This window comes from Anser brachyrhynchus (assembly GCF_964034855.1).
Source record: "Anser brachyrhynchus genome assembly, chromosome: 21".
Classification (NCBI taxonomy): Eukaryota; Metazoa; Chordata; class Aves; order Anseriformes; family Anatidae; genus Anser; species Anser brachyrhynchus.
In genome coordinates this window covers 2,246,663-2,261,424 of record NC_137714.1, presented here as the reverse complement: position 1 = coordinate 2,261,424, position 14,762 = coordinate 2,246,663, and the positions used below count along the sequence as shown (strand labels likewise).

The 14,762-nt window shown below is 45.8% G+C and overlaps 1 protein-coding gene across 2 annotated transcripts in view; it reads left to right on the top strand.

Moving 5' to 3' along the window:
* Positions 1–83: 83 nt before the first annotated feature.
* Positions 84–14,762, top strand: part of IFFO2 (intermediate filament family orphan 2) — a 37,722-nt gene continuing 23,043 nt past the window's right edge. For both annotated transcript variants that reach the window (XM_080564253.1, XM_080564252.1), the window contains exon 1: positions 84–858. In XM_080564253.1, coding sequence (XP_080420379.1) covers positions 227–858 — 632 coding nt within the window. In that variant the 5' untranslated portion in view covers positions 84–226. The remainder of the gene's footprint in view (positions 859–14,762) is intronic.

The window sequence follows — 14,762 nt, the reverse complement described above, 5'->3', positions numbered from 1 at the left end:
GCGGCGCTGCCCGCAGCCCCCGGGGGCGCGGCCGGGCGGAGCCGCCCCCGGTCCCGCCCCGCGCCGCCGGCCGCTGGGTGCCGGTACCGCGGCGGCGGCTGCGGCAGTGGCGGCGGCAGCCGCAAGGAGCGCGAGGCGGCGGCGCCCCGTCCTTCTTCTTCTTCTTCTTCTTCTTCCCCTCCTCCTCCTCCTCCCGCTGCCGCTCCCGGCCCCGCTCCCCCCCGCCATGAACTCGCTGCTCTTCGGGGAGATGGCCCGAGCCTTCGCTCCCGGCGCGGCGGCGGCCGGCGGGGCTGCGCCCTGCCCGCTGGGCCCCGGCCCCGGCGGCGGCGGCTCCGGCGGCTCGGGAGGCCCTCCGGGAGTATCCGGCGGCCCGCCGGTGACGGCGGCGCTGCGGAACGACCTGGGCTCCAACATCCACCTGCTGAAAGGGCTGAACGTGCGGTTCCGCTGCTTCCTGGCCAAGGTGCACGAGCTGGAGCGGCGCAACCGGCTGCTGGAGAAGCAGCTGGCGGCCCAGCAGTGCGAGCGCGACCGCCGCCTGCGCTACAAGACCTTCTCCCGCGACCAGGCCGTGCAGACCGACGGCGGCCTCCCCCTGGCAGCCGCGGGGCTGGCGGGCGGCCCCTCGGCCGGCCCGGCCCCGCCGCATTACGGCCGCCTGCCCGGGACCATCTGGAGCTACACCCAGGTGCGGCGCACCGGCGGCGGGGGGCTGGAGACGGTGCAGGGCCCCGGCGTCTCCTGGATCCACCCGGACGGCGTCGGCGTGCAGATCGACACCATCACCCCCGAGATCCGGGCGCTCTACAACGTGCTGGCCAAAGTCAAGCGGGAGAGGGACGAGTACAAGAGAAAGTGAGCCGGGGGAGGTGGGGGGGGGACGGGGTTTGGGGTCTGGGGGGACGCGGTTCGGGTCTGGGGGGACGGGGTTCGGGTCTGGGGGGGCCCTCCCGGCGCTTGGCTCGACCCCCCTTCCATCCCTCTCTCCCCCCCCTTTTAGGAGAAGGGCAGCGAGGCGTTGTTAGCAGCGCATCGCCGAGGTTCCTCCTAAATTTAGCCGCTCTCCGTTTTCCGGGCTAACCGGTAGCCGGTTTTCGTCCGCCAGCTCGCCGAAATTACCTCAGTGCTGCAATATTTGGGCTGCGAATGCTGCAGGGGAGGGTTCGTGCGGAAAAGATGTTTCTCTGAGTGGGTCAAAACGGCAACAAAAGCCCCGACGACAGCCATTGCTGAGCCCTGGTAATCCCGAGCTTTCCTCCAGCCTGTTGGGAAGCCCTGGGATTTCAGATGGTGGCTGGTAGCGTTCCCTTTGCTTTGCTGTATTTGCCTGCTCCGTGTATCTGTGGCGGAGATGGAGGCCAGGAGGAAAAAAAAAGGTAGTTGGGATTCTGCAGGGAAATTCCTGCATTGTCTGTGAGCTATCTGCCCCTTGGGACTAACGTGGATGCTCCCGGTTTGGGGTTTTGTCATCTTCGGGCTTAAAATGTGTCGTCTCGCTTGTGTTTTTCCTGCAGAATAAATTTAATCCTTCTCTATTTTTCTCTCCCTGGAGGCAGCCAGCGTTTCTTGGCTGTGGGGCCTGTGAAGCACGCCTGAATTTCTTCCGTCCAGGGTAACAGAGCTGCAGTGTGCTCTTTGCATACTTCAGCTTTTATAACCGAGCTATCCCTGTGAATTAGCTTAGTTTAGAGAGGCTTTGTGGGCAGGAGTATTCTGTTCAAGTAATAATTCCGTGTTCGCTAGCAAAGCCCAATTTCTTCAGGCTGCTGTGCCTTCGTTTCTAAGCTTTTGTGCTTCACGGCTGCGGCACCCCCTGCGTCTGGGTGGAAAGCAGTTGGCCCCTTTTTGCCGTAGGAGGGGAGATGCCGTCGCGCCGTGGGGTTGTTTGTTTTTATGGCCGGCACCACGGAGATGGGAGCAGTGGTGCTGAGGGGAAGTGGCGTTTGGTGGCGGCTTGTGCGAGGAAGGTACGTGTCGGGTGTGGGCTGCGTCACCAGGAGCTGGGGATACTTCTCCTTTTTAATGGGTGTGTGATTTTTTTTGTGGGTTTTTCCTTACCAAAGAGGAGACTAGTGGGTCATTTAAGTTGAGTTTTGCTGCTGGTACGTAGTTGGTGCTGTCTGGTGTGCGTTCACTTGCTTGTGTTCAGCAAATTTTCACCCCGCTCTCTTCATTCAGGTCTAACTCCTTGTGCCGTCTAAGTTATTGCATACTCCAAATAAATGCAATGGAGTGAAGGGGGCCTCTGTAGGCAGTCGCAAACCTTATTCTTGCCACCCTTCCTGCTTTCACAACAGGTTTTTCTCCTAATGCTTGAGAATAAAATTTGGTTAATACACACCAGCATGCATCACACTAGAATTATATTTGCAGTCTGTCTTTTACGTTTGTTCCTGTTATAACTGGAGTGGTTATTACTCTCTTCGGTGACCTTCACTGGACAGATGGACACCACACCTTTCGCTCTTTTGGGGTGGATTGCTTTTCTCATTGGTGGCCTTGAGCATGCTTTGGCATGCTTACGAGGTAGTATCATGTTGTTTTTGTTTTAATTCTTGCAGACGGAGTAGATTAGTCCATTTGATTACATTACCCTGAGCTAATGTGGCATTGCAGTGTTTGTCAGCAGTCCTGGAAAGACTGGTACAAGTATTTTCATGTTTGTAGGTTTTTTTTTTAGGGAACAGGTTCTTTGTCATGACACGTGTATGCATACGAACATGTATATAAATACGTGCTTTGTGTTTCCATTATCTTGCCAGGGATCCTTTTATGTTCAAGTTTTGTTTAGGGAAATGTTCTCCAAATGGAATATTAGTCTCTTGCCTGTCTCCTGACGATGTTGTGAGGGCCTGTGTAGAGCTAAGTTCACGCACAAGTTTCTAACGTGGGTTTGTGATCTTGCAAAGCTGTGCAAGCATTTGAAAAGCCGGACAGGGAGATGCGCAGCCCCTGGGCCTTGTGGACAGGGGGTCTTCTGAAGTGGCGCTGCTCCAGGTCGCAGGTATCTTCTCGCTGGAAATACAGCGTTTGCTGGGCCTGTTGGAATGCTTTTACTCACTGCTGGTGTTGTCTCTCCCCACGTAACCATTTTGCTTAACTCCAGAACCAGCAGAAGGAGGCAGCCCTCTTTGAAGCACCAAGGCCTTATGACCTGACCAGTAAGACACCATCGTGATGTGCAGTAACACTTCAGCAGATGTTACCTTTATTTCCTAGAACAATGGAAGCTTTTTCTCTCTCTCCGAGATGACCCCTTGATTTAGGAGGGCACAGCTAGGAAAACCTCCTCATTTAAGCTATTTTCTTACCAGGAAAACACGGGGTGGATGACTGTGGTCCTAAGTCAGTGAATACTGCCCAAGTGAAGAGCTTCTTTTCAAGAACAAATGCTTGTATGTGATGTCTGTTGTTGAAGACACAAACTCATTATAGCATACTAGTGAATTGAAAAATGCAATGTTTGAATTCAGAGTTGAAATAACTGCTTTTTGTTTCATGTGTTTTAGAGGTAACACTACTGATACGCTTAAAAACAATCGCTGAAATCATCTAAGATGTTCTTTCCGAAGAAATTCTCTGTGCAATTTTTTGTTGTTACGGATGGCTTTTTCTCGGATAACATGTTCAATTCCTTTATTGTGTCCCCCCCAGTTTTATTGGTTTTTTTGGACACTAATGCAAGAAACTATTTGGGAGTTCTGAGCTATATATATTTAAAAAATAAATAAATACTAGAGCGCGTAGTCAACAGAGCACCTAGGTCATCTTTTACCCATGTTTTGTTTGTATCTGACCTACAAATGAGAAAATGTTCCCCCTAGGAGCCTAGCAGATATTTCAGATCAAAACTGTGCTTTTTTCTTTCCCCAGACCATGTTATTTTACCAAAATAGTGTATAATTTTGGGGTCTTTTTCTAATCATCATGTTGCCTTAATCTTACAATATTTTTTTTTAGTAGCGATCATGATTTTACAGGGTGCATTGTGACTTCAGCTGTCGGAGTTTACAGTTGGAGGAGACTTATAGGAGAAATGAACCTAAAATTCCCCACCCTAACTTATGCTAGCATTTAACAGAGCTTCTGGCAATAGATCTGATTCCAAAATCTTTGTAACTTTTTTTTTTATGTTATTACCCTTTTAGTGGTAATGGTAACCGTGTCCACTTTCTTTGCAGTCAAATTAATGTGATGGAAAATTCTTCTTCCAGTCTTTCAGGGTCTTGAAATGTAGGTTAAAGTCAGATCTTTGTCATAAGCTGAAATACACACAAATGTATTTCTAGACAGGAAAAAAACCTCAAACCAGCTGTCTTGCCCCCTTTGAGCTGAAATCAAACAATCATGGGGTTTCTAAATGACCAGTGTTTGAATTTGGGATCTGTCCTGCCCCCCCTGCATGGGTAAGTAGAGCGGGATAAACAGGTTTAATTGTGTGCATGTGACTGTGCCGCTGCCCGAAAGGGATCTGGGGTTACCGTGATCTTTTTGGGTTATTTGTATAAAAAAAAAAGTGCTGGGATGTGGAAGTGGAGCAGGCTGTCACTGTGTGGCTGCCTTCCTCGGACAGCTGGGGCCCTTGGCAGTTGTACTGAGGGGTGATGGTTGTGGTGCTGTTGTAAACTGCATCCGGATGTTTAAATCTACTTGCTTATTGGGGAGGGGGGGAGCAAATGAGTTTTCCCCCTCCCTAACTAGCCACGTTACATCGCTGTTTGAGGCTGAAGCATCGCCAGCCAGCGTGGCGAAGGCGGGACGTCCAAATGCACACGTCTGGCAGATGTGGCGCGGCGATGCTGGGGACGGTGCGTGCCCCTGGCGAGGGGCGGCCGGTCCCCTTGCGCTCCTGGGAGGCAGCCAGCCGTCAGCTTCCAGAGATCTGCTTGAAGACCTAAGTGCGTCGCTGTGTGTTATGACAGGCAAAATGCTGCTGTGTGGCCAGCCAGTCTGCTGACTTGGTGAAAACCTGCTGCAGTCATTCCCTGCTCTCCATCTTCTTTCTCCTTTTTTTTTTTTTCCTCCTTCCTTTTAACTGCAAGAAGGCTGCCGATCTGTCTGTAGCGATCTATGCTCTGAATGCTTGAATAGATTTGTATATTATGGTTTCAAAATTGTTCTTAATTGGTACAGATATTGAGTTGGCCAGATGTTAGTCGCCTTTTCCAGCAGAGACTTAACTGTTACTAAGAGTTGAACTGGAAATAATTGTTTTACCTCGGGATGGTATTTCGTTTGGAAGATTAATAAAGTCCACTTGAAAAAGAGATTATCTTAAATTTGCTGCAGCTGGAAAGGACAAAGATTATCATTGTCAAAGGCAACGCGCGTCAAAACTAACTGGATCTCATTTTTTAAAGAAGGGAACTTAATAAAAACGTGCTTAAGATAAACCCTGGAGGAATGTCTGAAAACTTTTAAAGCTAGAATAGCAGTGGTAACAAGATGCAAATGTTACGCGTAGACCCAATCAAAAACAAATAATTTTTTTATCCCTATAGAAGAATGTAATCAGCATTCTAGACTTCTGTCCACGTTTCAATTGGTTACAGAGCTGGCAATACCACATTCTCTGTGTAAAGCCATATATATGTATTAAATTCTGCTATTTATACTTTCCCCTTTTTATTTTAAAGGGGCTAGTTAGGTTTCGCTGTGGCTTTTCACTAAAATTGTTTCGTATTCCTTACCAGTTCCAGTACAGACGTGCAGCCTGGTATTAGAGATTTTTGGAACCCCCTTACGAGATGTGAAGTTTGATGTTAAGTGCTTGCTCCTGGGAAACCTGATATTTGGCCTTAAAAATATATTTTTACTTGCACTGGAAGGGCATGAGTTTTCTGCGTGAAGGATGGATAAAACTCGCTGATGTGCTGAAAAACTTGGCCTTTTAGCAAAAATATACGTCCCTTATCAATGTTAGTTGGAAAGTTGTACTGTCTGGAGCTGTGCAAATCAATCATTTTATGAATAATGTTTGCTGTCAGACGTGTTTGTCCTTAAACCATGCTATTGCTGTTTCTAATATGCTGCTGCAGAGACATGCTTTATATGATATGTGAATATCTGGAGCGCTCTAATAAATCTTAGTTGCTTTTTTTTTTTGCATTGGTGTAACTAGAAACTGGGATTCCTTGGCTGTAGTAACGTAGGAGAAGTTTCAGGAGGAGAGGAGCAGGTTTTCCTTTCGTTCTACTTTCCAACAGTGCCCCATGGACCCGGATGGGCTTGAGGCAGTGTGCTGTTAAATACTTCAGTAGCTGAGCGCCTGTGTGTGCGCATGTGTGCCTTACTTAAACTGGCTCGTAAGGAGCACCCAGAGAGGGCTGAGATGCTAGGATTGATTTGAAATTGTGTTAGCTACTTACTCTGAACTTTATCTTTGTCTAACTTATTAACTCTGATTTCTGATTAAAATAATGAATTTGCAAATGAGCTAGATTGGATGTGGTGGAGGGAAAAAGCTCCGTGTTATGCTGTGGTTAGAGCTTCAGAGAAACTTGGGCCAGGATCTGTGCCGTGCTCTTCAAAGAACAGCTTCCTCTGTTGAAAGAGAACCACAAGACTTTCTGTGTGCATTTTGAATTTACCTTTTGATTCCTCTGGTGACTCACGCTGGGAAGCCTCGGACTTTGTGAAGAGGAAAAAAGACTTTGAAAGCAGAGCTTGAGAATTGCGTAGGTCTGTGGGAGGGGAGCAAAACCCCCCAAATACCTCTGATCTCAAACCCAAATAATCCCTAAAGACCCTTGCAATTTAGGGGTGAGGTAAAAACAAATGTAAAAACAAGTTATTTCTGGCTTCATCGTGGGTAATCATAGCCTTTCATTGCAGTGATGCAGCCTGGGTGCTGGGCTCGTAGCTAAAGAAAGCGCGGAAGCCATGTACAGCTCAACAGCTGCTTTTTTGTGGTTAGGGTTGTCTGGTGATGCTCTGCCAGGTCTTAGGCCGGCTTCCTGCGTTTTCTTTTGTGACTAAATACTTCTTAGTTTGCTGAAAGTATGCACGGGATGTTGTTCTTCGTGAGCTCTTTATGGTTTAAGTCTCCATCTTAAAGTTTAAGTGCGGCTGTTTTGCTTGTGTTTGTACAAGAGGGAAGAGATTTTTATGGTTTGGCCTTCAAAAATAAAGGTCCAAACGCAGCAGTATGCATCTGTACACTGCTTAGTTTAACGGAGGCTCTTCTGCAGCCTTGTGACCAGCCCATAGTAAAAGATTATCTTGTTCCCAGAGCCCTGAACTGATTTGTGGTAAGAAACAGAACGAGACGCTTCATAAACAGGGTGCAAGGAAACTGTATGGCAAGGCTGTGCTTTGAAACCCATTGTCCAACTGTGTTCTGCTCTGCCCCACCATATCCCTGGCTTCTCTAGGGTATTCTCCTCTTTTCTGCATTTCACTCTCTCGAGGTATGTTTTGTGTGAGTGTCCTTGGGCTGGCGTTATCCTCAGGTTTCCATGCCTCCCACCCTTGCAACAGAAGTGAAGGAACATGACTTCATTTTATGTTCAGAATAGGTGGGCGGAAAGTAAGTATTGTGCTGGCTTGGATCCACCGATAAATTATAACATTTCAAATATATTGTTAAAATGTCTTGGTTTGGGGTTTGAGGTTAACAAAAGTAACTAATGACCTCAAGATGCTCCCACTTGCTGATTAAGGATAAGTCACTTAGGAGGGTGGCATTTGGTGCCGAAGCAAAAGAAATAAGGCGAGTGTACGGCATTCCATCATCTCTGGCTGTCACCTAGTCTAGAGATGGATCCTTGCTGTATCTTTCTGCTTCAACGTAGGTGTGGAAGAAGATTGGGCTAGGACCGATGCCTGTTAGTGTGTTGCCTGGCTTGTGCACATCGTGTGGATGTTTGTGGAAATGTTGTTGGTGATTGAGTGATGTCTTCTAGAACTGTCACAGTGTCAACTTTTACCATGGCTGGGTTAACAAGGTGCTTGGTTTCAAGTGACTTTTACAAAATAAATAATTAGCATTTGTTTAAAATACTTAAAAATGCGTAAGAGTCTCTCTCTCCTGCTTTGCGTGCTGTGAGCGGTGTTGATCATTGTATGCAAAATGACATCAGTTTGGCCTCTGGATCTACACGAATAACGAGGCCATTCAGCGAGCCCTGAGAGAAGGGCGCCCTGTGCCCCTGTGCGTACTAACGAAGCAGCCCCTCGTTAACGGCACGCAGCATGATCTGCCCAAAGCCGGATTGCGGATGATGCATTCCTTCAGCCTTACATCTGCACGTGACGTGGTATTTACTGGGCTCCATTTGGAAGCGTTCTGCTGGACTCGATGTATCCCCCCAGACAGTATTAATTTGAATCCCCTTCCAAGTAGGTCTTGGGACTGAAACCAGTCACGTCTGTCAGGGCTGACAATTCTATTTCAAAGCTTTTGGCTTCAAAAACAAGCCCGCTGCTACTTCTCAGAGCTTGATCTCACTCAAGTAATGTTCAGTTCATCCTTTTTTGGCTTTTTCTGTCTGGAAACTACCAATGTGCGTTGCTTTGGAGAAGGATTTTAGGTGTGTGTGTGTGATCTAAAGGAGGGCTTGCCTTGCTGTTGCTTGTAATGGGGTTCTGAGCCTAATCTTCAATCTGCTAATTTCAGTTGGTATATTCTGAATTTGCCTTGAAATACAGATGAAAGCAAATCTTGGCATTACAGATCAAATTCCGCAGAACTTCATGAATCTCTTGACAAGCCAGATGTTTTGATTTTTCCAGTCTTAAATGGTTTTACAGATCTGAATCAAAGTTACAAAGCCCTTGTTAAAAAAAAGTACATTTCAGATTAAATTCTACATTGTAAAATGCCAGCTACCAGTACCCAGGTGTCCTGTGGCTTTACAGACTCATTTTTGTTTACTTTTAAATGTAAATCTATGGCTTTTTGTACATGTAAGTAGAGATCAGTGTTGGTTGAAAGATGTGACAGCTTGCATACCCTGTACTAAGGAGAGGAAAGCCAGGGAGGAATTAACTTGGTCTTCTTCATGTGAGCTAGCAAACGTAGTAATTTACAGTGGCTCATTAAACACAGAGAAGAGAGATGTAGAAGAAAGTGATAATAATAGGACTGGATCCCTCTTTACCCCTAAATACAGCAGATGTGTTGAGTCCATCCAGTGACCGATGCTGGAATTAGAAAGATCAAAAGGATCCTGGCCTAGTATTTACTCCAAATCAGTGGTTTCAGCAGAAAAAAATATTTCTGTTGCTAGATTCTTACAGGTAAAACTTGTCTGTATGTCGGGGGGGGGGGGGACGGGGGACGGACACACGACACACACAATTGTTTCTTCTTAATGAAGCCTAATCTGATACAGGGAACAGAATTTAAATTTAGCAGGCATGTGTTCATAGAAGTCAAGCCTTCCTAAGTCAAACCTTGTTAACAAAAAAACCCAAGGTATTGGTGTAATTCTGTAGGATGGCATGGGTGCATTAATATTGAATTGTAATGGGAACATTGGAAGAGTTCTGAAAGTTATTGTCACTAAAACTGCCTCCAAGAGAATTTCTCCTGTGCAGGTATAAGAATATCTGTGTTGTTACCTCTTTAACTTGTGCAGTAAAGCATTGGTCATATGATGAAACAGCGGGCATCCTGGATTCTGTTCCTAACTCTTCTACCAGTTTTTTTCCAGGTGACTATAGCAGAATCACCTGACCTTTGACTATTTCTCTCATCCACATAATTTTTAAACCCTGCTGTTTTTCTTTCCTTAAAAAGAAAGGGAGAAAAAGGAGTGCAAAACACTTGAACTCTTTAATTCACAAGAAAATGTTTTTCCACTAATCTGTATTCTTAACCAGAGTGTGGAAGTGCTGGTTGTCAGTGGGAGATCAGCTTTTCTCGTTAAAAGGGACAAAGTGACCCTGGGAACGAAGCCCCACGTGCAGAGCTGCTGTACAGAATTCAAGAACGGCTGTGGGACTTCAGTAAGTTCATTTTGTGATAACTGTCCCTGAAGGACATCAAGCTCTCGGATGCAGCCTGTGATGAATCTGCAAATAAACCCGTTTTCTTTTAGAGCTTCTCTTCCCCTCCTAGGTATTAGATCCTCCCATCCGCTTGTATGCAACGCGGCCAGGCTCTTCCCTGCTAACTTTCATTGGCTGTAAGGAATTGGCCATCTCCTTTACTGACTGTTCGTGTGGGAGACATTAGGAGCTGTACGGCCACGTGAAGGCCAGGCCATGCTGCTACTGGTGCCGTGAGCTGGTCCGTACACTGGACCGGCCTCACTTTGTGAGCAGCATCCTGTTTACAAATACACGGGCTTCCTCTTTCACCTCCCGTGTTCAGTGAGGCATTAATTACTGTTTGAGCCCTCCGCTAAAATCCATGGCAAGACACGGTGTGAGGCCGTTGTATGGAGATCGATGTGCCGTGCCGTGTTGCCGTGGCTCTCCTGTCGAGTCGCCTTTGGGCTGGATGGGGTCTGGTCCGTGACTCAGCTGCTCTACTGGGATTCCCAGGCAGCGAGGTCAGCCTGTGTCACACCACTGCCTTGGCTGGCCTTCTGCGCTGGGGTTTGTGCTGGAGCTCTCCCGAGGCCCTTCTTCCCTTCCTATCCCTGCACACTGCATGTGGTCTGCATCCCACTCATTTTCGGTGACTGGCGATTTTGTGCAGGTAACATAAGCTCTGCTCTGCTCGGCATCATCTATACAAAGCTGCTGGCAGGGCTGCTTGCTTGTTCCTATCGGCAGAACGTACTGCAGGCTTGGCTGGTGGTGCCTTTGCCTATTTTGTTATTTATTTCCAGCTGTTAAGAGCTTCCCTTTCATCAGTAGGGTTAGCCTTGAGATTTGTTTGACCACAAAAAGATTGTCTGGAGTCTCCAACTTGTAGTGTTTCAGACTGCCTTCCTTAGACTTGGATCTCATTTGCGAAAACGTAGCAGCGTTCATCCATTTTTTCACTGTTCTTCTCTGAATTAAGTACCAAACAGTTATGTCACGGGGAGTTTATGCAACAGCAAAAACAACTGTTCCGTTTGTGTGAATTTAAGACTGATCTGCCTTTCTACAAACATTTAGAAATGCCTAAGCTTGAATTTTATATCCTCCTAGCTGTCATTTTTATTAGTTTGCTTCCATTTAAATGGCAGAGTACTGTGGTTTAATGGTACTTCTGCAAAGACCAGCCGCTGTAATTAGCTAGGAATACTAAACTGTATTAATCTGCCCATTGTACTAAAGTGATTAAAGCAACTTAAACAGAGTAAGCACTCTCACGTTTCTTGGAGGACTGCGTAAGGAGTACAAAATATTTCTTCCAGTGTCACAGGAGTCTTTGAAGAGCTGTTTATTTCCTACCTTTTGTTGTTACTTGCCTTGTTAGAATCCTGACATTACATGTAAAGGCTATGCTTCAATGTATTTATCTTTTCAAAGATAATCCAACTCTTAAAATATAGGTAAGTTAAAACTGGACACGTAGGAACACAGTTTGTGGAGACTTTGCTGCGTCCTAGCTATGTATCTCAGCTGCCTTCCTGTTTCCTGAAAGCTGGTAAGCATGATCTCATTTTATAAAACAGCTTCCTTGATCTTTTTTTAGGTTCAATAAAGGCCTTCAGTGTTGGGGCAGAGATTAAGATATCTAGCTCTTGGTTTTGAGGCTGGTTCTCAAAGGAGTTGGAGAGAGAGGAAGGGCAGAGAGGTAAACCTAAAGGAAAGGTAAAGAAAAGGAGCTTTAGCTGCAACTTGCAATTATTCTTGGCATTTCAGGCTGAAAAATCACAGAAGTGAATGACAGTGTTGTGGTAATACATTCCAGCGTGATCTCTGCTTCCTTTCTGCAGAAGAGCAGTGTTTTGTTACTTGGGCTTACTGGGGCGTATGCCCTCCCGAAGCACTCAGGGGTGGCAACAGCGGTGCGGTTCCAACACATACTTGTATACATTAATGGCCTCAGTAATGTATATAAATATCTGAGGGGAGGGTGTCAAGAGGATGGAGCCAGTCTCTTTTCAGTTGCGCCCAGTGACAGGACGAGAGGCAACAGGCACAAACTGAAGCACAGGAGGTTCCTGCTCAATATGAGGGGGCACTTCTTTACTGGGAGGGTGACAGAGCACCGCAACAGGTTGTCCAGAGAGGTTGTGGCATCTCCTTCTCCGGAGATACTCAAATCCCACCTGGGTGCCATCCTGCGCAAGGTGCTCTATGTGATCCTGCTCTGTGGGGGGGTCGGACTAAATGATCTTCAGAGGGCCCTTCCAACCCTGCCCATTCTGCGTAACAGGGTGAGCACAGCGCCTGGCTGTTTGCAGAGAGCACTTGCTCATGAAATCAGCAAGAGTCGACCAAGACCTTTTATGAGAGAAGTTAAAATACTAGTGTTTTGTACTGAGCACAGGCTACATCATGGCAGCTCACCTTAGCTTGCTGTACATTTAGGTGCATACTTGGGCACTCTTAACGGAAATGGATCGGTGCATCCCCAAAATGGATCATTGGCTGGAATGTTGATCTAGAGAAGATGCGAATATCTGTGGAAAAGGAGGTAGATTTGTTGTGTCAGTAGCTTGCAGTAGGTGTTGAAAAAGGTGCTTTTTGTGATCACTTTGTGCAGTGACAGTGATGCATTTGGACTAGCTGGTGACCTTAGAAGTTAAGAGAGAAACAACACGTGCTATTTAGTCTGTTGTATTCCTGAAAGCATTCCTTTAGAAGGGCCATTGACTTCAGGGGGATTTCTTTCAGCTGTTAACTATGGAAATTGTGCAGACATTTTTGGTTTGCTCTGCAGACTAAGACTGGCCTTCATGGTGGCTTACTGTGAAAACACCTCTTCAGGAGACACCTAGCTGGATGCGTGCAGTGGAACTCAACTTGGAGCCTGCAGACCCAACGTGAGCATAAAAGTTCCAGTGTCAGAAAATCCCTGCTCCATGTAGAGAGCAGGAGACCCGCAGTGCAGCCGCATTACTCGAGGCATCCAGGATTTCCATTTAGTAGCAGATTGCCATGAAGTCCTGAGGCAGTATTGAAAAAGAGATATTATTCACCCTACATGGGAAAAATTTCCTGTAGTTAAAAGCTTGCTAGATTACTCCTTAGAGCTGTGATGTAAGGATCTTCCATGTAGTCATGTGCATCAGCTGAGATAATGTACTATTTTAACTTGGCAGCCTCCAAGAGGACATTCATGAAAGCTTTCATTAGGTGTTTATACAAAATAGAAGGGAAATTCATGCCACAGAAGTTTGCCTGTACTTTCCGACAGCTTAGCATTAGATCTTATTATGGCTCTAAATCTCTTCTGTAACTACTTGTCTCCTCAGCTGCCAGACTTCTGGCAAGGTGGCTGTGTTTTGCTGAGAGCTCTCAGCAGCAGGAGGAGGTGGGACATCACAAGTAGAATGTCCTGAACACCATAAAAATACAAATGTATTTTTAAAATGGTGATGGCATATCGGAGTGCGCTTCTGACATCTTTTCGGAGTTGCTACAAGACTAGAACTGTATAGAGCTGTACTTTTTTGATACAGTAAGCACTCTTCACCACAAGTAGACTTCAAATGTTTTTACTGCATGCCTTACTTACTTTTTCTTCTTTTCCTACCACCCAAAACCATTCTTTTCATACTAATATTTTACCGCCTCTTGAAGTGTCTCCTGTTTTCCTGGGGATTTAAAAAAACAAACAAAAATACAGGAAAGAGAACTGAGAATTAGAGGTAAAAGGATAGGATAAAATGGTTAGGGAAAGATGAATACAGCTGTCTTGTGGGGGAAAAAACTGCATTGATCTTGTGCGACTGAGGAGTAGAGGGAGAAAGCTGAAAATCAGCTCAAGCCTCGTGCTAGATTTTAGAAGTTGGAAGCTCTTGGCTCCAGAAACAAGTCACAGCAAGGTCTGGCGTTGTCCTCTCTACTGGTAATACTTTCACTAACCTGTTAGGTTTATTAATGGGTACTTCATATTACTCTAGTGGTAATGTGCTGAACTGGTAAAGGGCTGAGAGTTAGACATGAGTATGCTAGGGAAAAGAGAAACAGGATGGGACCCTCTTGCGTTAAAAACCACAGGACGTCAAGATCAGATCACTGGTTAAAAATTTTAGCATGGAGGATAGGAGTTGAAAAACCACACTTTCGGTGGCTGGCTGCAGAACGCCTTTATTTATTGTAAATGTTTGCTTAACACTACTTAACTGTAAACTGCACGCTATTTTTTTCTAAAATACTAATATTAATCATCTTAAATCTTAGGGAAGGACCTATTAAAACTGTTAAGAAGGCCTGGAATAAGGCTGTTGATTTTTTATTTATTTATTTTTTTATTAAGCCAGCATGTCGTCAGACTCTGGGACAGGCATGCTGGTGCCTATCTTCTGCTGTTTGAATACATTTGATTAAATTAAGAGCATTAAGCAATTTTTAAGTTTCCTTAAACAATGGATGGATTCTTCTGTGATTATAACATGAGTCAGTTATAATAATCCCTTTTCACTGCGCAGTTTTGTTCCTGAAACTGAGCGCTGAAGTATTCTTGGTAACTCCCTTATAAACATCCTACCTTACAATTTGATGAAGAAACTTTTCTTGCTCTGTTCTGTTATGCTATAGCCTGTATTCATTTCAGTAATGATGTGGATGGTGGAGATGAGCTGTCCAAAGGAATCACATGGCTTTTTTGGGACTGTGATAATAGCATACTGTATTCCACAGTTGAGAGTCCCCTTTGTCTGTGCAGGGTCTCTAAAAGCTTGTTTTGCCCGACCTTTTCAGTG